The 26,216-nt window shown below is 44.7% G+C and overlaps 1 protein-coding gene across 7 annotated transcripts in view; it reads left to right on the forward strand.

Moving 5' to 3' along the window:
* Positions 1-393: 393 nt before the first annotated feature.
* fgfrl1a (fibroblast growth factor receptor like 1a) overlaps positions 394-26,216 on the forward strand; it is a 278,796-nt gene continuing 252,973 nt past the window's right edge. For 2 of the 7 annotated variants that reach the window (XM_052033825.1, XM_052033883.1), the window contains exons 1-2: positions 1,622-2,274; positions 3,572-3,700. In XM_052033825.1, the coding sequence (XP_051889785.1) occupies positions 3,637-3,700 (64 nt within the window). In that variant the 5' untranslated portion in view covers positions 1,622-2,274; positions 3,572-3,636. Of the gene's footprint in view, positions 543-1,621; positions 2,275-2,673; positions 2,832-3,035; positions 3,182-3,396; positions 3,474-3,571; positions 3,701-26,216 lie in introns of those variants that run through there. The other 5 variants (XM_052033864.1, XM_052033855.1, XM_052033836.1 and 2 more) reach the window with 5 other exon arrangements.

The following is a 26,216-nucleotide window of genomic DNA, read 5'->3' on the forward strand; positions in this document are numbered from 1 at the left end:
TGCGCGGAAAATCTTGGCAGAAGCGCAAACGACTTCTACGCGGACTCCTGGCCATTATTTGATGCTCCAACACGGTTTTATCTAAACGTGATCATATCACTGTGTGCGAGAGCACACTGTGTCTGAGTTTGCTGTCGCGTTTCTTTTACGCACATTAAAATAATTCTATTTGCTGTCAAGTCCCTCTAATGTTCAGAGATGGTGAAAGGCGCCATATATCCTTGAAGAGACGGTCACATGGCTGTGGAACCGGGTCTGAGTGAGCACATGGCCGAGGAGCCGGAGAACAGCGGAGAACACAGAGGCGGAGCAGTGAGAGAGGGACTCACGAAGCTCCCGTCGGAGAGAGGAAGAAAACTTCTTCAACGTGGGCATCCTTGAAGAGACCTTATATCGCCACATATCCTTCCACCCGTGCAATTGCGTTTAAAGGCTTTAAAACGTTCTCTGGCTAATTCCATAATTAGGCGACAAAATATAAGGCATAACAACTGAAGTAACAGCGGCCCAGTCAGGCTCCCATGTCTGCTCCACCGTTCACGGTAGGTCCTGCACCGCAACAATAACCCCACGTCTCAAAGCACATACAGATTTATCGATTTGTCCGGAATATTACTGAGCCTCCACAGCCCTCCTGAGTAGAGGAGTCCGGAGGTTCACTACCCTATTGATGAGACATTTCCTTCTTTCTTCATCCTGATCCTTATTTTAAGAGTGTACTTGCTAGGGGAAGTATCTTCCCCGCATTTACTCTGACAATCTTTGTAAGACTTGCGTAACTTTCGGTGGGATCACCTCGCATTCTTCTAAACCCATGCGGGTTCACCTGCTTAATTTCTTTCCATAGGACAATGCTCCTGTTCCAGGGATCTATTTGCCCCAAACTCTCTATCGTAAGTATAAGCGTTCTCAGGCAGGGAGACCTACTGTACATCAGAATAATGTCTCACCAGGGCCCCACATAAATGCAGTAAGCAATCTTAACTGAAAAAAAACCCACAGCTGCTGGAAATCTGAAATATCGACACAAATGCTGAAAAATAAAACCTCAGCGGATCAGACAGCATCCGTGGAACGAGAAACAGTGAACGTTTCTGGTCCTGGACCCTTCGTCAGAAGAGAAAGAAGGAAAACTCTGTCTCTTTCTCAAGACATCTTCCTTCTTGTGCTCAAACCCTTTTGCAAAATGAAAGACCAACATTCCTAATAGTTTGGTGATCCAGAAGCCACCATTTCAGTGAAAAAAAACCCCTTTACTCGGGGGAGTAGCGTGGATGCGACCTCGCGGGGGGCAAGAAGCCCTATAAACACAAGGGAGAAAAGAACGGGAGGTATATGTGGGCAGGGTCTATGGGGGAGACCTCTGAGCGGTACAAAATACCGACGGAGTCCCGCGAGGTTTGTTTCTGTGCCGCCAATGACAAATTTCAGCGGCGGATTTTATTTATAACAGTGTTACATGCGCTGCTTTATTCCTGAGGCTGCTGTTAGTGAGCGGGAGCCCCGGCCACAGAGCCAGCCTGCCTGTCTGCTTCAGGCCGCCGCTGATTGGCCAGAAGTTTGCCTGCTGAAACTGACTTGCTTGTAGCCTTTGCGAAGCACAAAGAGCGACCTCTCGCTCACAACTTGACGTGCTTTCTTTAAAACAAACAAACTGTGGCGAGAGAAAGAGAGATAAAGGGCGCAGGGACGGAAAACTCCAGCAGTTGGTAATGCTGGGCATTGATCGCTTGCTGGTCAGTTTTACTTTGGGGAGTCAGCCTAGGATCAAGTTGCATTCGCTCTCCTTATCTACAGCCGTGCTACAGAGGGGGGAAACAACTTGAAAGTCGAAGAAGGGAAGGAACTACCAATCGGAGAGTTCAGGTATTTTTTTTCTCTCTGACGGACTGAGAGCGATCTACCGGGCCCTTTCCGCCGCAGATGACAGGCGTACTTCACCAGACCGACAGAGAGACACAGAGTTCGGGCAGTCCACGCTGCGAAGAAGTGGTCGCAGGGAGGGCGAAGGAATCCTGACCTTTCAGAGTGTGTGAAATAATAAAAAAGGAGACCGGGATTGAAGCGTGTCGGACACCCTCGGGTGCTGCGCGAAAGGATCTCCTGCCCTTTCCCAAAAGTTGGACCGTCTCCACCGCGGAAGTTGGCACCGATCGACATGGATTGGCTACTGGACCTTAAATGTTTGATATTCTTCCCCTGCACTATATAAAATGGGGAACCCTTGTCTTGAACAAGAAGGATTAGTCCTAGTTCAAACTCCGGGGATTACAGGTACGCAGGAGAGAATACAACCAGGAACTGGTTAACACGTCCCGCCGCGGCCAGTTGCTCATTTCTACACGTTTGGGCCGGTCTGTTTATTGGAAATAACTTGCGTTTCTTTAGCTCCTTTCACGGCCTCTGGAGGTTCCCAAAGCGCCTGTGAACTACTAACAAGGAACTAATGCAGTTTCACTAACGTGCAGATATCTAGTCAGTTGCCGATCCCGTAAGAAGCGCGCACTTAGGCGACTGAATTTCGAAATATACGCCAATCGGTGCCGGGATTGTTCGCATTGGGTGCCGATACAGCCCCTCCCCCTCTGCAAGCTCCACTCACTGTCCGCCGAGGGTACGAGCTCCCGTTGTGTATCTGCGGTTAGCTCAGATAAGGGTTGATGAAGAGTTCCCGTAGTGGCTACATTATCAAGGGTCCGCTGCAGAGAAAGCGGCGGGGGGCGTTAGGGTTGCCAGCTTTTAAATCACAGGGATAAACATTGACCGACCGATCCTGAAACACCGAGACAGAGGCCGCACCGGCAGCATCCGGTTACGGTCTTGCAATATATGTACGTGGGTGCCTGTTACTGTGCGCGTTAGGTTACTTCAGAGAAAACTTTTACAAGTTTGCAATAAGTACCAAGTGCCGTGCTCCGCTGCATTCTGCGCCGCTGCGAATTACACTAGCACGTGGGAAATGTGTAGCGCCTCTGGTCATCTCCCCTCCCCTAAGTAGCCCACCCTTTCGCTCACTTTGTAACATGTTTTGGTGCAAATTTGTAACTAATGACAATGTGTAATTGCATGGCATGTTGGGGGCAGTCGATACCTTGTTTTGTGTCCTCGGGGCTCGCAGCGTTACCCAGGAACGGAGGCAACGTTTAATAGAAAGTGGAGATGATATCTAACACCGGCCAAAGTAATCAGCTTAATTTTTTTCCCCAGATTTACTAACATTAAGGAAAATATTGGTTTTATAGCTAAAGTTACAGGGGTAATTCCAGACCCCCCCCCAAAAAAATACGGACAGGGAATGTCTTAAAAATAATTTTTTGAGTGTCCTTGGTCTATTGGCGGGGATAAGGGGTCTCCCCAGTTTTATTGAACACAACTCATTTTGCGGAACTAATGCACGTTCCGAAAGCTGAATTACGTGGGGAGGAGAAAGCTTCGGAGTTATTCGAAGGAGTATGAGGTTCCTTCTTTGGAGGGTGTGTGTATGAATCCTGTCAGCTTGTTGTGACTGGTATCCTCGTTCGCAAGTGAAGGCAGTCTTTTTTTTAAAAAAACAACCCTTATTTACTTTCAGCCTGGAAAAAGAGGCGAATATAAAGACGGAACTTCGTTTTACTTGGTTTTGGAAGGGAGAGAACAATGGAATTTCTTCGACTGGCTTGTTTGATTTGGGGAGTCGCGGCGCTCACAGAAGGTGTAAGGGGTGAGTAGTTTGGGAGTTTTCTTTCAAAAATTGGGCAGACATCTGGGGCTGAACGTGTTTCGGGAGAATCTGATGAGGTTTTCCACTCTTGGCAAACATGATGGTCTATTATATTTTTCAAAGAACACAAATGGTAGTGATACTCAGCAGATCGGGCAGTGTCTGTGAGGAGAGAAAACAGATAATATTTCAAACCAATAACTTTTCTGCAGGACAATTTCGACCTGTCTTTCTGTGTGTAATTCCAAAGTTAACACAGTGGTTTTTAAGTGTGGAATATATGGCCAGCCCCTGCCGAAACTAAACCACTCTTTTGAAGGATCCTTAGGAGTTTCCTTGCTGTTGCCTCGCATGCTTCCAAAGCCGGAACTTGCTCCAGCGGCCGGAGACGTTGTAGTTTGCGTGTTAAAATCGTCAGGTTGCCTCCAGTTCTCAAGCCTGAAAGCAAAGAAAACAATTGCATTCCAGGTCGGATAAAGGCGAGTCTCTGCCCCGTCGTGTAATCCTTCTCAAATTTGAGCAGTCCCGGTGGAATCGCAAACAAACAGATCGATTCGCCTTCCAGCCCAGATCGTTGGGCACCCGTTTACGCCTCCCTGGACTGCTTTCATTTTTCTCACAGCGAAATCCACGGGTCTCCCAGTGATCCGTTTTCCTTCATTAAGGTGAGAAATTAGAGAGATGATTTTCGCACCGGGATGTCCCGGTTGTTATATCCTGCAGCAGTTCGCGGAATCAAAGTCCGCTCAACACTGAGGAATCTCAATCCATCGGGCTAGGATTTACCATCTCCCTTACTCGCTCTTTCTCCACTACTTTGCAGCACAAGGTGCATCTTAAAGCAGAGAGTTAGTATTACGATTGCAGAGGGATCAAAGCCGGAAATTACCGGTCAACATATGTCCTTTAACAGTTAATTCCGACAACAGCATTTCACGTTTCAGAAGTTCTGCTAGGTATTTAACTCGTAGTAACAGGGGAGACGGAAGTTTGAAATCAGGTTGAATCTGGCGTGCAAACGTTGATCCGTATATCAGAATTCTCTGCGACACAGAACCCAGCCAGTCACAGATCTGTGAAGACTCTGTGTAGCCCCACCGTTCTCCTCCTGATTTATGATTTTAGATAAAAATGTACGGGATAAAACACTCCACATTTTACAAGGGAGAAGATATCATCTGACTGATTATCTGTGTAGAATTATAATCCATCTATCTGTGTGTCTGTGTGTCTGTCTATCTATCTATCTATCTATCTATCTATCTATCTATCTATCTATCTATCTATCTATCTATCTATCTATCTATCTATCTATCTATCTATCTATCTATCTATCTATCTATCTATCTATCTATCTATCTATCTATCTATCTATCTATCTATCTATCGACGTTTAATTGCTGTTGGCTGCAACTTGAACTGATTTGGCCTTTCCTGAATGAAGAGCGAGCATGAGTTGTGTATAGTTGATTGCACAACTCTGCTCATTTTTCCCGGTTTAAACAAAACTGACAGATACCTGAGCAATATTTAATTGAACGATTTCAATTTGTAGAAAGAACTCCTGCCAATACCTGGAGGCTAATTCCGTGGAGATTTTAAAAAAATATATAAGCACGGCATTCAAGCTTACTTTTTTTGTTGTAACTCATTCCGACTGAGATGGGGGTTCGAATGTTAAGTGGATTGTTACAACAAGGGTGATTACATTGAGGACAGTAAAGTGATCATCGCTAACGGTGGAGACTGTTTAAAGCGTTGGCAGAAAGTGAAGTCCGAGGTTTGTTTTCGTTTATGATGATGATCCATTTCACGGAACATTAACAGGGTCTTGTGCCCAGTGCTTGTTAGTTACGTAAGGAGGAGAAGCGCTTTGGAAGCGATGGATTTATTGGGATGCGGTGAGGGAGGATTCCTTTAATTGCCGCAACGTAGCCTATCATTCTGTCAAGGGATTTACCTATACCTGCACATAACAGAGGCACTTTATCTCCTGGAAAATTTGCAAATGATAGGGAAGTTGAAAGCAGATAAGCAGAATTTTTTTTAAAAGGGAAGGAGCACCATTCTTTTAAATAGCACGACTGGTATCTCAATGTCAGCTTGTGCCGCCGAGATGATCGGTGATTGGCGATTTCTTTTTACAAATCGATATGAGAGAAATCAATTCGATTTCCATCTCGAATTCCAAGAAAAATCTGAGAATGCGAGCTAAGAACTGGATGGAGTCCACGAGTGAACTTTGAAGGAATTAAGTATATTCTTAAAGTATTTTGTTTAGCCTTGGGAGAAAGAGCAGGTGAGTGGAACGGATGGGCACAGTGGGCATAATGCCCTTCTTCAATCCTATATAAATATTTAATATGGAAGGAAATTAAAAGCGCCACGAAGAATATTAGTTAGACCGCGGGAGGAAAAGGCTGATGTAACAGAACTAGAGCAACGTGATCCGAGGGGAGGGCGGGACTTGGAGTCAAAGGAAAGGGAGGGTGTGACGGGCCCAATGGCCTTTTGTTCCGGCCCCGCCCTCCGGTGTAGGTGGCGCTGTGACCCAGTCCACGGCTCGCTGCACAGTTATCCACATTGTGCACATAGATGCCAGAGGTGTTTGGAGCCTGATCGAGTTACTTTGCGAGGTGAAATTTTGTGGCCATTAACCGTTTAATCGCCTCACTGCTAAACATGTACTTGTTTAAGGGGGTGAGGGGGCTCAGTGAGTGTAAGGGTGGCTGCACGTCGCCGTTTGAGAAACCGAATGATCCTCCTGCGATGTCCGGACCCTGGCAAGTGCTGGTCGCGTCCGGGAGTTTGCTCGGAGCTTTCGTGGCGAAAGCGACAGATCGCTGGGCCCACAGAGTTGCATTACAGTTGAGATGAAGCTGTTACCCAGCAGGTGAAGAAACGTGTTTGTTTATCTTGACAAATTTTGATGGATGGGGAGCCCTGGGCATTTAGGTTAGGGGCGGGGCACACAAGCACTTTACCCATTTTCACATTCATACAGGTCCACTCGCACACAGACTCCCAAACCCCACACACCCAGGGATCCTTTCACTGGAAATCACTTTTCCTTTGAGACGTTTTACAATTCCATATATAACTGTTGTCTGGAATAGTCTTTGAAACATATACCAGCAAACGCCCCCCTAGTGCACTCGAGTAAAACCACAAGTCTTGCAGAAAACATTGTTAACTTTACGGTTGAGCGTGCCTGTGTTTGGAATTTCTCTGGCCGTTTACCCGCGGGAACAGCCCGCGGAACGCTGCCTTCCGAGGTCTGTAGTCTGAAGTCCCAGTGATTTAGACAGGCTTTCAGTAGAGCCAAGCGACTGATGCTCTGAACGTATGTTTGCCATCAGTTACCGAGCAAACGACATGCCTTGGGCGGATCGCACGGTGTGCTTGCCTGTTGTATATGTATCAGTCTGTCTTTTCATTCATTCCACAAGCCATTCGGGCCAACTAACCTTGCCGGCAAGCATCCTCCCGCTCCATTTCGCTAACCGTCTAATATTCTCAGAAATACGTCTATATACGACCCGGTTCTATATTCTAACTAACACTGGATGCCCAGGGCTCATTGGATTTAGTTGTGACTGCCCCTCGAGACCTCTCCTGTTTCTCCTCTACATACTGCCCCTTGGTTCCTACTAAAAGGACGACGTCAGTTTCCATCGGTGTACGACAACATCCAACTCCATGAAGACACAGATTGCAGATGATGGAATCTGGAGCAAAAGTAAACCCAAAATACTGGAGGAACTCAGCGGGTCAGGCAGCGCCTGTGGAGGGAAATGGATGAAGAGTCTCGACGCGAAACGTCAAGTGTCAAACTTGAAAACACCTACCACCAGACTCAAGGACAGCTTCTCGCCCGCTGGTATCAGACTCTTGAACTGATCTCTGACACATTAAAGGATGAACTCTCGGTTTTCCAATCTACCTTGTGGTGGCCCCTGTGCAGAGTCATAGAGGAGCACAGCACTAAAACAGGCCCTTCAGCCCAACTTGTCCATGCCAACCAAGGTGCCTATCTAAGCTTGTCCTATTTGCCCACGTTTGGCCTGTATCCCTCCAAACCTTTCCTATCCATGTACCTGTCCAACTGTCTTTTAAATGTTGTTATTGTACCTGCCTCAACCACTTCCTCTGGCAGCTCTTTCCACCTCATTTGTTTACCAGCAGAGGCATGCAGATCCCAAAGCAAAAAAAAGCAAACTGGATCAAAATCAGGTTTATTCTCACTGACATATGCCCTGAAATTTGTTGTTTTGCAGCAGCAGTACAGTGCAAGACATAAAGACATAAAATTGCTATAAGTTACAAAAATAAATAAATAAAGCAAAAGAGGAATAACTAGGTAGTGTTCATGGGTTCTTTCTCCGTATTTTCTCTGTAGCCATAACACAAATTCTGCATTCTGTTTTTCTTTCTATTACCTTGATGTTTTTATGTATGGTACGGTCTGTCTGGATGGCACACAAACACAAGCTTGTCTCGGTATATGTGACAATAACAAAACCAATACCGATACTGTCCACAGATGCTGCCTGACTCGCTGAGTTCCTCTAGCATTTTGTTTTATTTTATATCCAGCTCAATCTCACTGCCAGAACCCTGGCCCCTTCCTCCATCTCTAAACAGTTAGACTGCTTGCTCGATATCTAGCACTGGATGAGCAGAGATTTCTCCTGAGGAGTAATTGGAAGACTGAAGCCATTGTTTCACTCTCAACCATGAATTCTGTTCCCTCGCTACTGACCCCACTGCTTTCCCTGGCAACTGTCTGAGGCCAAACTATCTGGGGTTTCTTTGCACCCTTGGGATCATATTTGACTTCGAAACGACTTCCAGACCACATACCAGCACCATGTAATAGAGTCATAGAGCAATACAGCACAGGTACAGGCCCTTCAGCCCAACCAGTCTATGCCGACCATGTTGTCCACCCAGCTGGTCCCAATTTCCTGCATTTGGCCCATATCCCTCCAAGCCCCGCCCCTCCAGTAATGGGTGGTCTTTTTCCACTTCAGCGCTGCTTGACCACCTTAGCTCATTGGCTGCAGAAATGCTTGTTGCTTCTAGTCTTGATTTCACTAGTACGCTCGTGAAGTAGAGGTCATCAAGATCACAAGACAAGGGAGCAGAAGCAGGCCATTCGGCCCATCAAGTCTGCTCCAAGGAAAGGGAAATAGAAATGAGAAATGGGGAATGGGGGAAGAAAAAAAAACTATTCTAATCCCAATTACCGGCCTTATCCCCATATCCCTTGATATCCTGACTATTTAGATATCTATCTATCTCCTCCTTGAACGCCCCCACTGATCTGGCTTCCACTGCTGTACGTGGCAAGGAGTTCCACAAATTCACCACCCTCTGGCTAAAGAAATTTTTCCTCATCTCTGTTTTGAAACTGTACCCTCTAATTCTAAGATTGTGCCCTCTGGTCCTGGACTCACCCACCAAGGGAAACAGCCTAGCCACATTTACTCTGTCCTTTCCTATCAATATTTTAAATGTCGCTATGAGGTCCCCTTTCATTCTTCTGTACTCCAGCGAGTACAGTCCAAGAGCCGACAAACGCTCATACTTAAGCCCTTTCATTCCTGGAATCATCCTCATAAATCTCCTCTGAACCCTCTCCAACGTCAACACATCCTTCCTAAGATGTGGGGCCCAAAACAGCGCACAATATTCTAAATGAGGCCTCACTAGTACCCCGTAGAGCCTCATTAACACTTCCTTACTTTTATACACTATACCTCTCGAAATGAATGCCAACATAGTATCCGCTTTCTTTACCACCGATCCGACCTGGTGGTTAACCTTTAAGGTATCCTGCACGAGTACCCCCAAGTCCCTTTGTACTTCCGTGCTTTGGATTTTCTCTCCTCCTAGATAATAATCTGCCTGCTTATTTCTGCTTCCAAAGTGTACAACTGCACATTTCCCTACATTGAATCTCATCTGCCATTTCCTTGCCCATTCTCCTAAACTGTCTAGGTCCCTCTGCAACCTTCCTATCTCTTCAATACTCCCTACTCCTCCCCCTATCTTGGTGTCATCCGCAAACTTAGCCACGAAACCATTTATTCCATCATCCAAATCATTAATGTACAAGGTAAAAAGGAGCGGTCCCAACACCGACCCCTGCGGCACACCACTAGTAACCGGTAACCAACCAGAACGAGATCCTTTTATTTCCACTCTTTGCTTCCTGTCAACCAGCCAATGCTCCACCCATTCTGTTATCCTACCCGTAATTCCATGACCTCTCATCTTATTAATCAGTCTCTTGTGAGGCACCTTATCAAAGGCCTTTTGAAAGTCTAAATACACAACATCTACCGCCTCTCCCTTATCCACCTTACCTGTGATTTCTTCAAAAAACTCCAATAGGTTGGTCAGGCAGGATCTTCCCTTCACAAAACCATGTTGGCTAGGACCTATCCTGCCCTGCGCCTCTAGGTATTCCATAACCCTGTCTTTGAGGATAGATTCCAATAACTTTCCCACCACTGACGTCAGACTAATAGGTCTGTAATTTCCTTTATGCTGCCTCCCACCTTTCTTATACATTGTTGTCAGGCCAGTCCACACTATGTCCACTTCACCTCTCTGTCCTTACACCTCGACAGTGACAGGAAGTGAAGCATCATCTTCATTTGAAAAAAAAGCAACAGTGTGCTGGAAATTTTCAGCAGGGCACCCAGAATTTATGGTGGGGGGGGGGGGTGGAGAGAGAGAGAGAGAGAGAGAGAGAGAGAGAGAGAGAGAGAGAGAGAGAGAGAGAGAGCAGAGTGTTCTCCCTGGAATTTACAGCCATGATTTTGAAGAACATTAAATAACTGACAATCTGCAACAAACAATCTGCGGTTTGCAGTCAGTGGGTTGAGCAGCATCTGTGTGGGGGTGGCGGGGGCAAGGACTTGTTGACGTTTCAGGTTGAGACCAATGACTGGTGTCATTACACAGGGATTTCTGGTGCCCATTCTCATTACATCATCATATGCAAGACAAGCTTTTCACTGTACCTCAGTACAAGTGACAATTATAAACAATACCAATACCAAACTGAGTGAGCAGCCCTTTCCATTGGACAGTCCCCACAGACACCAAAAGCACCTTTCAAATTAATGTTTTCAACACTACTCAGATTAAATTAAAACAAAATTAAAAACATTCTATGAAGTTTTTGTATCTGAAAGTGCCTAATATTTTTGAAATATTCATTTAAGACTAGTTAATTTGGTAAATAACATTTATGGTTTAAATTGCCACAAAACTGTAGGTAGATCTTACACAAGGTGTAATATTTTAGGGAGAGTAGATAACCTTTTAAGTCGGTTATCTACTCTCCCTAAAATAAAATATTACACCTTGTGTTTGTAGAGAAGGACTGAGAACAACTGTCATTCCTATTCCCATGTGTTGCGGACTAGGTTACTATCAGTGAATGTCCCTTTAAGATAGAGCATAATGGTGTGTGTGTGTGTGTGTGTGTGTGTGTGTGTGTGTGTGTGTGTGTGTGTGTGTGTGTGTGTGTGTGTGTGTGTGTGGGGCGTGATGACGACAACAGGAGAAAAGGATGTAATGACATTTTTGGAGACAGTTGGAGTCAGTCAGAGGAGAAGAGAGAGAGAGAGGGAGAGACATCAGCCTGCTAGTCTCTATCAATGGATGAAAAACAATAACTCTGCCTGTCACTACAATCCACGTATGGATTTTTGGAGTAATCCAGTGGAGTCCATTTAATCGTTAACCTGTAGAAGGAAACAGGTATTTGTGTGAATGGCCACGTCTCGGATGCCTTTCGGGGTGGGAGGTACCTCAGAACAAAGCAGTGGAGTCCACTTTGTTGTTAACTTGTAGTGGGAAACAGGTATTTGTGTGGACGGCCATGATTCGAGAGCCTTTCGGGGTGGCAGATGTTTCTGAACAAAGCGGTGGAGTAGTCACTGCTGAGTAGACACTGAGGTGTTGTATGGGTTCCATCGTGGAACATTTGGATTTTGTAATTACTTTCTATTTTCTCTCTATGTCTTATCTTCAGTCAACAGTGGTTGTTGAAGAAGCCTTTGCTCACGTTTCACCTTACGGCTTGGTGAACTGAACTTTGAGAACCATTCCTGGACTTGGAGTTTGGGAATTTGCCACACATACACTTTGAGTTTAGTTTTTGGGGTTAATGTTTAAGTTCTAACATTTTTACTTCTAACATTCCAACATTTTTACTTTTATTTTTCTTATTATCATAAGTCGTTATTAATAAAGTAGTTTTAAACACTTATACATGTCTCGGCGTGTTTCTTTTGTTGCTGGTTCGTAACATGTTAGACAAGAGGCATTCAGATCCCAAAGCGAAAGAAAAGGCAAACTGAATCAGAATCAGATTTATTATCACTGTCTTATATGATGTGAAATTAGTTGTTTTGTGGCAGCAGTACTGTGCACAGACATAAAATGACTATAAATTACAAAATAAATAGTGCCAAAAAAAGAATAATGAGGTAGTGTTCATGGGTTCATGGACCATTCAGAAATCTGATGGCAGAGGGGAAGAAGCTGTTTCTGAATCCTTGAGTGTGGGTCTTCAGGCTCCTGTACCTCCTGCCTGATGGTAGTAACAAGAAGAAGGCATGTTCCAGATGGCAAGGGTCTTTAGTGATGGATGCCACCTCTTGAGGCACGAAGATGTCCTCAGTGGTGGGGAGGGTTGTGCCCATGATGGAGCTGGCTGAGTCTACAACCCTTTGAAGCCTCTTTCGATCCTGTGCCCGAGAGCCTCCATACCAGGCAGTGATGCAACCAGTCAGAATGGTCTCCACTGTACATCTATAGAAATTTGCAAGAGTCTTTGGTGACATTCCAAATCTCCTCAAACTCCTCATGAAGTAGAGCTGCTGGTGTGCCTTCTTCAAGATTACACCAATGTGTTGGGCCCAGGATAGATCCTCCTAGATGTTAACACCTAAAAACTTAGAGCTGCTCACCCTTTCCACTGCTGGTGGAACTCAGCTGGTCAAGCAACATCTGTGGAGGCAAAGGGATGGAAACCCTGCATCAGGATCCGAAACTGTCCCTTTGACTCAAGAGATGCTGCCTGATCTGCTGAGTTCCTCCAGCAGATTGTTTATTACTCCAGGTTCCAGCATCTGCAGTCTCTTGTGTAGATCCCAAAGTTGTTTTTTCCCAGAAGCAATGACAGCCAATCCAATATTTTGCTGATATTAGTACTGCAAAAGACAGGCCAATATTTCAGGTAGTTGACCTTTTGTTTCCAACACCTCCATGATATTCGCATATTTTAATCATTTCATCACTGTCAGCTTGTCAGATCTACCTTAAGGAACTCCCTCCCTTAAGCCCTTTGCCTTTCCAACCTCTCTTTCCTCTCTTTGTCTTTCTACCTCCCTAACGACGTTCTCTAAACTTCCACTGTGACCTAGCTTTTTGGTCATTTACTGCTTTTGCAGCTCAGTGTCAAACTTTGCTCGCCAATGCTCACGTGAAACGCCCGGGGGATGTTTTACTGCATTCCAGGTGCGAGAAGATGTTGCTTTGTATGGCGTGGAAACGCATGCCTGGATTTTGTTGTGGCTGAGAGTCAGGAGCTTTACTGGATGTTGTTTTAGCATCTCGTCAGTGCTTGGGATCCGGTTTTTGACATCCTTTCCATTCTTTTTCTCACTCAACATTGCACCACAAGCCACTTTTTTTTTCCCGTTTAGTTCACAAGCTACAGACTCCTTTTAATCGCCGTGTTTACACTCAAGTTTATTACCATCACTGCCTGGAGGGATTTGCATAATTTACTGTCCCGAGAGAGAGAGAAAGGGTTTTTTTTAGCACCCCCTGAGACAACAGACGGTGTTTGCAGAGTTTGACTCCGTTTAGGCAGAACAATAAAGTGATTATTGAGTGCAGCCCATCCATTCAAAGCGAGTCAAAAGGCACCAGTTTTGAAGCACTTTTTACAGCCTCTCTTAGCGCACGGCTTCTTCCTCACCGACGGATGTGGCTGGAGGAAATTATTATTGCAGCTTTATTCCAATGATTTCTCGAGGAAGTAGATAAGGTTTAATTAACTGGATTTGTTTCCAGGATTTGCCTATCAACTTTTCTGGTCGCTGCGCGCAGCTCAGTTCCCAGATGTGGACTGACGTTATGTGGTTGGGCGTACGTGGGTGAAATTGACCATCCGTTTTATTCATTCCCGAGGCTTCCATCCCGTTTGAGGCTGCGAGTCGGGTCGGGATGGGGGGGGGGGGGGGTTAGTGTGTGTGTGTGTGTGTGTGTGTGTGTGGGGTGGGGGGTGGGGGTGTAAGACCACACACACTCACTGACTCATTCATATTCACGCGCGCGCGCGCACACACACACACACACACACACACTCCATCCCTCTGTTTATACCGGCCATCTCCCCTCTCCACTCTCAGTCCTGATGCAGGGGTTCGACCTGAAACGTCGGCAATTCCTTTCCCTCCCACAGATGCTGCGCGACCTGCCGAGTCCCTCCAGCAGATTGTTTGTTGCTCCTGATTCCAGCGTCTGCACTCTTGTGCCTCCCCTCGTTCACTCACTCCCTCACACGGCTATTCACGCAATCGCTGACTCTTTCACGCACACACACACCCATTCACGTTCTCCCAGTCCCCTGCTCATACACTCACAAGCCCTCCCCCCCACCCCCCCCACACACAGACATGCAAACTCTACATTCAATCCTTCACTCATACACTCACAGGCACACGTACCTTGATGTCCTGATGAGGGGTCTCGGCCCGAAACGTCGACCGTTTATTCCCCTCCATGGATGCTGCCTGACCTGCTGAGTTCCTGCAGCACTTTTTGTGTATTGCTCCAGATTCCAGCATCTCCTTGATTTGGAGAGGACGCTTCCTCTAGTGAGAGAATCTAGAACTAGGCGGCGGAGTCACAAGACATTGCAGATGCTGAAATCTGGAGCAAACGAGGAGTCACTGTTCAAAAATCAAGGGCTGCCCATTTCAGATGGAGATGAGGCGATTTGATTTTCTCCCTCTGGTTGTGAGTCTTGAGACTCTCTTCCTCAGTGGGCGGTGGGCGCAGTCTTAGAGTACTTCAGAAGGCAGTAGTGGACAGGTATTTGATAAACAAAGAGTTGAATGTTACCGGAGTGGAGGGGTGGTGGGTAGATGGGACTGTGGCGTTGAGGTTACCACCAGGTCAGCCATGATCTTATTAAATGATGAAGCAGGCTTGAGGGGCCGAGTGGCCTCCTCGTGGTCCCAGTTCGTAAGTCCGCACACAGAGGGACAGGGACACGAGGGCATCAGGTGCCCAGTTTAAGAGTGACGAGAGCGAGTGAATAAATGGGGAGGTGGAATTTGGACATCAAGAAGGGACGTGCTTGGCAAATCTGTTCGACATTTGCAGATCCTAAAACAAACTGTATCCACAACTTCACCAACTGATTATCAATAAAGAAAACAACAAGGTAATGCCAATAATTGACACGGAGTAAGTTTCAAACACCCGTGGCGACTGAGACAATCGGCCCACGATACAGATGGAGCTGGAATTTTTGGCGTTTGCTGTTTCAGACGTTAAGATCTTTCTTTAGCATTCCGCAGAGATTATTCGATCAGACTAAATCCTCATAACTCCGTGTTATTGTTATCCTGCTCTTGGCGGGCGGAGGATTTAGTTTAAAATTGCAATGTTCTGTGCAAAGGACATTTATAGTGAGTTGCAGGCTGAAGGTATTTTGAATAATTTTGGAGACACTCCGCGACGAGTTCGACTGGAATCGCCTTTGTCAGCGGAACAACGGTAATTTAGTCGAAATCAAAACCTTCCACTGGCTGAATTAAAATAGCAACCGTCCAAGCGCAGAGGGCGAGGAGAAAGCTTGCTACATTTTATTGGGAATGACAACGGGCGGACTGTCGATTTCCTGCAGTCTGTTGGCAGAGTCACGGTTCATCACGGGCAGTGCCGAGGGAACCGTCCGCGCAGAAACACGACACCAGTTCGAATGAATTAACCGAGGAATGCAGATACCGAGGAATTCTAGGAATATCCCCCCCCCCAAATAAAATTACACTGTCTTGTGAACCAAACCTTGAGACCTTCTGCCAGAGATTGCCCAACTCTCGATAGGACCTGGTCGTTCTGCAGCTTTTTACGGAAGCAATGCCATTCGGTAAATTGTTTGAAAGATCACATCGGATTGTTTTCCCCGATGCTCCTCCTGTGGATGGCTTTAGTTTTCGATCCAGCTCAGCAAAGTTTTGTCTTCAGCTGCTAAGGCCGAAAATGGGCACGGATCAAAGGCATGTGATGAGAGAAGAGAGGGCTCTGTGTCTAACAGCGGCCTACAGCTGGATGTTGTTAATGCGGTAGATATTCTGATCACTTCACGGGAAAAGTGCTTGGTGCAGATAATTAGAGCACTGCCCTTTCATCTCGGCAAGCTGGGTATAAATCCAGCCTGGTGGGCAAGTGGGAGTCTCTCCCTCTCTCCATTCTATCCTTCCACATTTCTCCCCCCTCCGACAGCTGTTTAAGTGTAACGTGATGAGGGCACAGTTCTAATCCAGTTCCCAAGATGGTAACATAATACTCCTGCTACTTTGGTGCCATTTGGAGAATCTCACAGGCGATATGAGCGTAGCTGATGCAGGAGATCTAGCAGTAACAAAGACTGCTGGATCTCTGCACAACACTCATCCATCCCATACAATCACCGATATACTAGGAGCGGGAGAGGCGCTTCTGGATTAGCTCTAATAAATGCTGAATTTCCAGTCATTTCCAATTTCTGAAACAGTTATTTTAAATCTCCACTCCCTAGAAGCCTGGACTTGTGATGACTTTGGTCTGATTATGATTACTTTGGTTATTTGCCAGTGAGAGAGAGAGATTGGTATTGGTATTGGTTTATTATTGTACCGAGGTACAGTGAAAAACTTGTCTTGTATATCGTTCCCACAGATCAATTCATTACACAGTGCATTGAGGTAGTACAGGGTAAAAATAATAACAGAATACAGAGTAAAGCGTACTTAGTGACATAGGATTTAAGTTTAAAAGAGTAGAACAATTATAGTAAAAGTAACGAGTAGATCTACAGAGAGCAGCTTGCAAGGAGTCACCACGCTGTGGCACCATCTTTCTTCAGAGCAAGATGTAGATCAGAGTTGTTCTGGAACAAAAACTGCTCCACATAGCCAATGAAAGGGCAAGCGTAGCTGGGGCCCATGCCAGGGCCCATGGCTATGCCTTTGATTTATAGAAAGTGAGAGGAATCAAAAAAGAAATTTTTCAGGATGAGAACAAGTTGCACCAAGCAAAGGAGAGTGTCAGTAGAGGGGAACTGGTTGGATCGATGTTCCATAAAGTAATGGAGAGCCCTAAGGCCTTCCTGATGGGGAATGGAAGTGTATAGGGAGTGGACATCCATGGCAAAGATGAAGGAGTGGGGGCCAGGGAATAGGAAGTGGTTAAAATTGTGGAGACCATGTGAGTAGATTTGGAACAAAGGCTTGGATCCATCTATCTACCCAGATCCACCTATCGCTTGCCAGCTCTTGGCCCACCTCTCCCCCTCACCTCTTTATACTGGGAATCTCCCCTCCACTCTTTCAGTCCAGATGAAGGGTTTTGACCTGAAATGTCAACTGCCAATTTTCCTCCACAGATGTTGCCTGACCCGCTGATTCCTCCAGCAGCTGGGCTTTTTGCACCTTGTTCCTCAGTGTTCCCTGTTGGTGGTTTTGTGTTGCAGAAATCAGATGCGTTTCTTACAGCAAAAAAAAATCTTTGGATAACCAGTGGCAATTTGTTTAAGAAATGGAGTAAGGATAACCCTGGGAATTACAGACCAGTGAGTCGAACTTCAGTGGTGGGAAAATTACTGGAGAAGATTCTTAGAGATAGGATTTATGGGCATTTGGAGAAGCATAGGCTGATTAGCAACAGTCAACATGGCTTTGTGAGGGGCAGTTCATGCCTCATAAGCCTGATTGAATTCTTTGAGGATGTGGCAAAGCACATTGTTGAAGGTAGAGCAGTGGATGTGGTGTACATGGATTACGACAATACTAAAATTAACTCATGGAAGGCACATTCAGAAAATCAGGAGGCATAGGATCCAGGGAAACTTGGCTGTGTGGATTCAGAATTGGCTCACCCATAGAAGACAGAGGGTGGTGGTAGATGGAATGTATTGTGCCTGGAGGTCACTGACCAGTGGTGTTCCACAGGGATCTGTTCTGGGACCCTGCTCTTTGTCATTTTTATATAAATGACTTGGATGAGGATGTAGAAGGGTGGGTTAGTAAGTTTGCTGATGATACAAAGGTTGGTGGTGTTGTGGATAGTGTAGAGAGCTGCTGCAGATTACAACAGGATATTGATGGGATGCAGACCTGGGCTGAGAAGTGGCACTTGGAGTTCAACACAGCAAAGTGTGAAGTGATACACTTCGGGAGATCAAATTTGAAGGCAGAATACAAGGTTAATGGCAGGACTTCAGTTCTGGTCACCTCATTATAGGAAGGATGTGGAAGCTTTAGAGAGGGTGCAGAGGAGATTTACCAGGATGCTGCCTGGATTGGAGAGCATATTTTATGAGGATAGGTTGAGTGAGCTAGGGCTTTTCTCTTTGGAGAGAAGGAGGATGAGAGGTGACTTGACAGAGGTGTACAAGATGATAAGAGGCATAGATCGAGTGGACAGTCAGAGACTTTTTCCCAGGGCGAAAATGGTTAACACGAGGGGGCATAATTTTAAGGTGATTGGAGGAAAGCATCAAGAAGTCAGAAGTAAGTTTTTTACACAGAGAGTGGTGGGTACGTGGAATGCACTGCCAGCAGAGGTTGTGGGGGACATTTAAGATACTCTTAGCTGCATGAATGATAGAGAAATGGAGGGCTCTGTGGGAGGGAAGGGTTAGATAGATCTTAGAGCAGGATAAAATGTTGGCACAATATCGTGGGCTGAAGGGCCTGTACTGTGCTGTAGTGTTCTATGTTCTATTTTCTAATTAGTCAGGCAAATCAGTGCTTTGTCAGGTTACCGCACTGTTTTAAACAGATCTGCAGATGGATAAAAGGGCAGCAGAGTAGAAAATGCCCCATTTAATCAATACCCACCACATCCCACACACAACCACTTCAAACATAGAGGATGTGAAAACTGGGTAAGATATGATGGTGACAGCAAGCTCCCACAAATAATTGTGTGATAATCTATATTATTGATAATTGATTGAGCAAGAAATATTAGCCAGAGCATTGGGAGTAACTCCCCTGCTCCACTTTGGAATACATGCTGGGATCTCTAACATTCACCTTAGAGAGCAGACATGACCAGAGTTTAATGTCCCAGCTGAAAGTTCAGTGCTGGGAAAGTTTTTGTGATATTAATGGCACACAATCCATGCTGCATCTCTGTGAGAGCTTGAGGGGAGAGGTCAGGTCAGAGGTATAGGTCTGTCCAACCCTCCACCAAGTGCCTCTGAAATAACAGGTCAGAACCCCTGGCAAGGATCAACAGCCGTTCCACATTGAATAAATAATATACTGACCATCACCAGCTGTTATTTCTGTCACTTTACAAATGAGATGTTGAAATGCAACCTCAGACTTTTGGACTGGCTTTCTATTTTCCATTCGTTCTACCTGTCAATTAATGTCAAACATGTGCATTTTATAATGAGGGACGTGTTACTAAACTGACAGTTATATTCAGCAGCCTTTGCTGACACCAAAAAGGCATCTCTTTAGGAAACCATATATACTGAATTGATCGCAAACCATAGGAAGTTAGCAAAGGCAAAAAAAAGTCTGATTTCAGACTCTGTGACTAGGATCTGGGCTGTTTAATCCATCTCACTCTGCAGCCAATCCTCTCGGCAGTTTCACAAATTGGAGGACAGATGGATACTTTTATCCCTACAGCTGTTTCAATATTGACTGACAGAGAACACAAAATAGTATTATTGCTAATCCCTCCGTTTAGTGGATTACATAGAGGGTACATGTTAGGGACTGGTACTTCACAGTAAAGACACGATTCATTGACCTCACAATTAATGACTACACAGGTACGGTGCTGTGGTTCAGTACATCAACTCTAACTTCTGAATCAGAAGTCACACTCCAGCAGCTTGAGCACAAACATCTTGGCTGATTCTGCGGTGCAGTGTTGAGGATGTGCAGGACTGTCAAGAGCACTCTCTTTTCGGAAAGATGTTAACTTGCTCTCCCTTATGTTAGGAAAAGATCCTATTCTGAGGAAGTGTTGGGAGTTACCCCTGGTGTTCTGATCCATCAGCAAAACAGAAATATGATTACTTGGTCATTATTAAGATAAGATACTGTATCTTTGTTAGTCACATGTACATCAAAACACACAGTGAAATGCATCTTTTGCGTAGAGAGTTCTGGGGGCAGCCCGCAAGTGTCGCCATGCTTCTGGCGCCAACATAGCATGCCCACAACTTCCTAACCTGTACATCTTTAGAATGTGAGAGGAAACTGGAGCACCCAGAGGAAACCCACGCAAACACGGGGAGAACGTACAAACTCCTTACAGACAGTGGCCGGAATTGAACCCGGGTCACTGGCGCTGTTATAGTGTTACGCTAACCGCTACACTACTGTGTCTGCCCTACATTGCTGTTTGTAGAAGCATACTGTATGACAACTGGATGGTGTATTTCCTATGATGTAGCAATAACTACACTTCATTACAAGCAATGAAGCTCTTTGGAGGTGTAGTTACTGTTATAGCAATTCAAAAATGACCAAATTATATTTCTGATATGTTGGGATCAGTCAGAAGCTTAGAGTAAGCTGTGGAAAGAATGCACTACCTCCCAGTCTACCCATTTGCCCATCCCATCAGGTGCCTCCTGCCCCATCCATGACAGAATCTGCTGACACCACCATGTCCTGTCAGTCACCTCAGATCCCACAGTACTGGACTGGAAGCAAGTCATCTTTGATCTCAGCGGACCATCACTAAAGATTAATTAGCCTGCTTGCATCCTTTCACAGTATATTCAGAACACTAACTTCAATCACAAAGTACTGAAAGGTGAGCTCCTCAGTTTGTGAAGTTGCAACCATTGAGTCAGAGAGCGTGATACAGCATGGAAGCAGGCCCTTCGGCCCACTGAGTTTATGCTAAGCATCAACCATCTGTATGAATCCTACATTCTCATCAACTACCTTCCAGATTCTATCATCCACCTATATGCTGGGGGCAATTTAAAGTGGTAAATTAACCTACTAACTAGTCTTTGGGATGTGGGAGGAAACTAGAGCATTCTGAGGCAACCTGCACAGTCACAAAGAGAATACGGAGACTCCACACAGACAGCAACCGAGGTCAGGATTGAACCTGGGTCCCTGGCACTGTGAGGCAGCAGCTCTACCAGCTGTGCTGCTCTCAGCAACAGAATAGCAACTGCCTAAATTACTGTGCCATTCTTTGTTTGCACAGGAGACTTTCGAATATCCTTGAATCTTTTCCTATGTCCACCTCATGATCTCTTCACATCTCTCAAATAATATCAGTTCAATCAACTCCGAGAAAATGTCATTGAAAATTATTGATTTAAATTATCTGTAAAAAAATACAGAGAAGACAAAGATAAATGAAAAAAAATCAGATTAGATCAGTCAATGGAAAACTTACTCCTAGTCCAAAAAGGTTGAATTAAAAAGGTTTGCCAGAGATGGCTGGAGTGTAGCATAGACTGGTGAATGTAACTCTCAGGTCTGCACTCCAGACATGTTGTATAATTTAATCTACAAACTATAAGTTGCTTTTCCCTTGAGGGGATTTTTTTTGTCAAATTTATATTAAACAAAACCACTTCAAACAGAAATGGTTATGTATGCTGCTCTGGAATTTGGCCTGTTTACATCGCAATGTGTTCACCGGGACACTCAAACAGAAGTGCATGGGCAAAATCTGAGATGTTGCTTAAAAATCACATGGCCTCAAGTATGGGGCAGCCCAGGCAGAGGCGCAGGACTGGTAAAGACCATTTGGCAGTTTGCAAGTTCCTTGCATGTACACCTCTCATTTGCCTCTTTCACAAAAAGCTGTTCAGCTCTCTTTTTGAATTTGCATCTCAGCTCTCATCTCCACTCAATGTTTTTGTTACAGATTCTCCATCCTGCAAACAAATTTAACCTTTCCTTCTTTTTGTAATGAATCATAAGTTCAAAGTCAAAGTCGAGTTTATTGTCATGTGCACAAGTACATGTGTGCACAGGTGCAATGAAAAACTACTGGCAGCAGCATCACAGGCACACAACATCAGATAAGCAGCATTCACCAGAAAGGCATAAATTAAACATAACTTATAGACAATTTTTACAAGAATGAAGACAATTAGAACAAAAAAAATGGTCCATTTTAGTGCAAAGTGCTCAAAGTAGTCATAGTGTTGCTAAACTCTAGTGATTGTGCCGGTTGGTTCAAGAACCGAATGGTTGAAGTGAAGTAGCTGTTCCTGAACCTGGTGGCGTTGGACTTCTGTACCTCCTGCTCAGTGGTAGCTGCGAGAAGATGGCATGGTCTGGGTGGTGGGGATCTTTGATGATAGATGTTGTCTTCTTGAGGTAACACCTCATGTAGATACCACCGATGGTGAGTAGGGATGTGCCCGTGAGGTATTGGACTGAGTCCACTACTCTCTGCAGATTCTTGCATTCCTGCACATTCAAATTTACTGTTCTCAGTACTGTTCTTCAAATTTACTGTTTCATATATATATTTGACAGTTCTTTATAGAGTAGTAGGGCACAGAAACAGGCCCTTTGGCCCACTATGTCCATGCTGCCCATAGTACCAAGCTATACTAATCCCTCAGATACAGATTTCTTAGATACATTGTGTCTTACTGGTCCATCTGCGTGCCCTTTTAAACAAATGAAGGTGCAAGTATACAAAATAGGAGCAGAAGCTGGTCATTGAATCCCTCTACCCTGATTCACCATTCAATATCAGAGCTGATCCTTTCCATCAATTCCATCTTCCTGTCCAAGCCACATATTCTGATTCTTTTAATCAAAAAATTCTGTTCTTCTTATTCTTGAAACTGACGACCATCCTCTGGAGTAGAAAGTTCCCAAGGTTCACCAATCTCTCAATGAAAAAAATTCTTCCTGAGCTCAACTCCCCTCTTATTATGAGGCTAGTTCCTCCTAGTCTAGATCTTCTAACCTGATGAAGTAACCTCTCAGCATTCACCAGTCAACCCCTATTGGAATATTTTATGTTTCAGTGAAGTCACTGCATGTTCATCTCAACCCCAGTGAGTATAAGCTTACTCTGCTCAATCACTCTTCATCGAAGAACACCTTCATTCCAGGAATCAATCATAGAAGCAACAAGGAAAATGGGGTGGGCAGGGCAAGGAACCATTTGAGATTTAGTAATGGGGAATAACTTAGGTAAAGTTAACATCCAAGGCTGCCTGTTATTGCCAAGAATAGATACATTTCTCTTCTAGATCTAACCTGATGATACATCAACACTGTTAATTAAAGTAACCCATTTTGTCACGATGATTCCTAAGTATGTTTTGAATATATTTGAGGCATTTGGCTGTTAAAAGTAAACAGTGCAAAAGATGCTTGAATGAATTTATTTCTATATATAAATATTGAACTATATTTAAATAAACTACTCATTCCAACATATAATTACAGCCACCCACTTTGCTGTGTGGCATGTGGGAATGGCTTACATTTCTGTGTGCACACTGCACTTCAGTTTTATTGGTGACTTCCTTAATTTTACTGGGTATGACTGACATAGAATGATTCAAGTTTACATTGAAGGCCATTGGCTGGAAATTGCCTCATGGCATACTGCGACCATATGGGGAAGGTGCTCTGTCAGTTGCCAACCAACTTAAATGGCTTAAAAAATCAAATGAAAAGGTGTTCATATCATAATATTAGACCACATTTCTTCCAAACTTTCATTCTGTGTTCACTCCTCAATGAGTTTTAAGGCTCTGGCATAAATTGTACTCATGCTTTCCTTCCAGTGTGGGACTGGCTTAGATCGGTAGACCTGTGGTTGGATCCAAATTTCCTCATTTATGGCAAAACTTATCCATTTTAAGGCTCAGCATAGGATTAATCCGTTCTGATTGCATTCTTTGAAAGTCATGAACTTGCATCATTGCTGATCAGGGAGCTTGCTTCACATTGCTGTAGTTATAAAGAGGTTAAAGAATGGAATAGTGGTTGGTTTAAACTGGTCTCTCCCATGCAGTCAGGATAAGATAAGATATCTTTATTAGTCACACGTACATTGAAACACACTGTGAAATGCATCTTTTGCGTTGAGTGTTCTGGGGGCAGCCCACAAGTGTCGCCACGCTTCCGGCGCCAACATAACATGCCCACAACTTCCTAACCCATACATCTTTGGAATGTGGGAGGAAGCCGGAGCACCCGGAGGAAACCCACGCAGACATGGGGAGAACGTACAAACTCCTTACAGACAGCAGCTGGAATTGAACCCGGGTCACTGGTGCTGTAATAACGTTATGCTAACTGCTACACTACCGTGCTTGCCTTGGTGTATAAATGAAGGTCACTGAGTGACTCCAGTCTGCAGGGCTTCATGAATAAATACAGCCCACTCAAATAACTCTTGGCAACAGAGACACACAAATATATACAGGTGCTACAAATAACTGAGTGACTCCAAGAAGCAGGGACTCTTGGCTGAATACAGGCCCCTACCAATAACTGAAAACTCTGGGCAGCAATGCTGAGTGAATGAAAGGGGCTCACTAAAATGAAATACCATGCCAGCCAACATTATAATCAGTCCAAAGATGAATAATGTTTGCATTTGGATTAATAATCCTTGTTCAATGTGGACTGGTCTTGTTTTTCAGCCTTCTTAAAAAATGATAGCTTGCCTCATTGGTATTATGTGGATCTAAAGATCTCTGAGGTTAGGGGTCAGTTCCCAACCTGACCATAATAAGAGACTAGAAGGCAGATTTGCAGAGGCCCAGTCCTCTATTCCTGAAGAGGGTTGCTAGCAGTAAGCCACTTATGCTTGTAGCTTTCACATCGAGGTACTTTGTTAACAGCTACCAACCTACAAGTGAAGGCTATGAGCCTACACCATCAGACTTTGTTCATGCATATCTACCTGTAGTTCAGATAAATTACTTCAGAAAATATGGAGCTCAAGACACTTAAATTAATGATGTGTGATTGTGTCGAGAATTGTCCACATAGAGTCATACTGAACGGAAAGAAGCCCTTCAGCCCAACTTAATTTGTGCTCAGAGTTCACTGTCATTTGCATTAGAAATTTGAGATCTGGGCACTGTGAGCATCTGCCAACTTTCAGAGACCATCAGTGAAGAATGCACCTGTTTGCCACAAAATGTGAACAATTGGGTGAATCCCTCCACTCCATCCACATATACTTTACTAGAAACAAGGGTTTTGTTTTGTTATAAATACTGCACATAATGGGTGGTGTTTGTGGTGGGGCATTGGATACCATTGGTCTCTTGTACCCTAGAGCCAGCAACAAGTCTTGCAACAGCATAGTTAAATACAGCATTACATTCCCTCCACAGTATTGTTGATGACTTTCCACAATTTATCTTTGGTGTTACCTTGAGACCTGTAGCATTAGTACACTTAGTCAAGCCACTAAAGCACTGCCTCAAGCCCTGCAGCAGGTTTATTGAAAGCAAGTGGTTGAGGGTAGTAATGCTATGCTTTTCCCTAACCATGCAGCTTATCACCAAGTTCAGAAGAATCTTTAGCTAGGCCTCAGCCATTCTGTAGTCTTTCTGTGCCTGCACAGGAGGAGCAGTTCTCTGGTCCATCGTTTACAAAGGCCACCTTTACAACCTTGTTATACATTCTACCCCCTTCCTTCCTCAATGCAAAATTGGAGATGGTTTTGTAATGCAGACTGGATTGAAACTGTCCACACTAGTTTTTATATAGGAAACTTCCAGCCACAAACGCAGGAGATCCTAATCCAAGAATTGTGTGTATGTTTGTCTGTGTGTGCATGTATGTGTGTTGTGTGTGTGTGTGTGTGTGTGTGTGTGTGTGTGTGTGTGTGTGTGTATGTGTGTGTGCGCGTGACTATTTAGCCTTTGAAAAAGTCATTGTCTGAGTATTTGGATGTGACTCAAATCTCTAATTTTCTTAACTAATGAGCTTGGATCCTTGGAGTACCAGGCAAGGCCATGGGTTTCTCCATGGGGAGACCCAATTTTTGGCTTGCACTTGTGCCCTTCTTTGGAAATGGCTATAGTGGCAGGAAGCTGGGAGCAGGCCAGCCGTCTCGGCTTTTTTGCAGGCGAGGAATGCTTGGCCTGTCGAGAGGCAGTTTGGGGGAGTGGGGAGAAAATAATAAATAATAAAACAAAAGGTTTCTGTGGCAGCTTGTTCCGCTCTCCTTCCCCTGAGGAGATGTTGCATAATTCCTGGAACCTTGTTGGGTA

Source organism: Pristis pectinata, chromosome 2 (assembly GCF_009764475.1).
Source record: "Pristis pectinata isolate sPriPec2 chromosome 2, sPriPec2.1.pri, whole genome shotgun sequence".
Taxonomy (NCBI): domain Eukaryota; kingdom Metazoa; phylum Chordata; class Chondrichthyes; order Rhinopristiformes; family Pristidae; genus Pristis; species Pristis pectinata.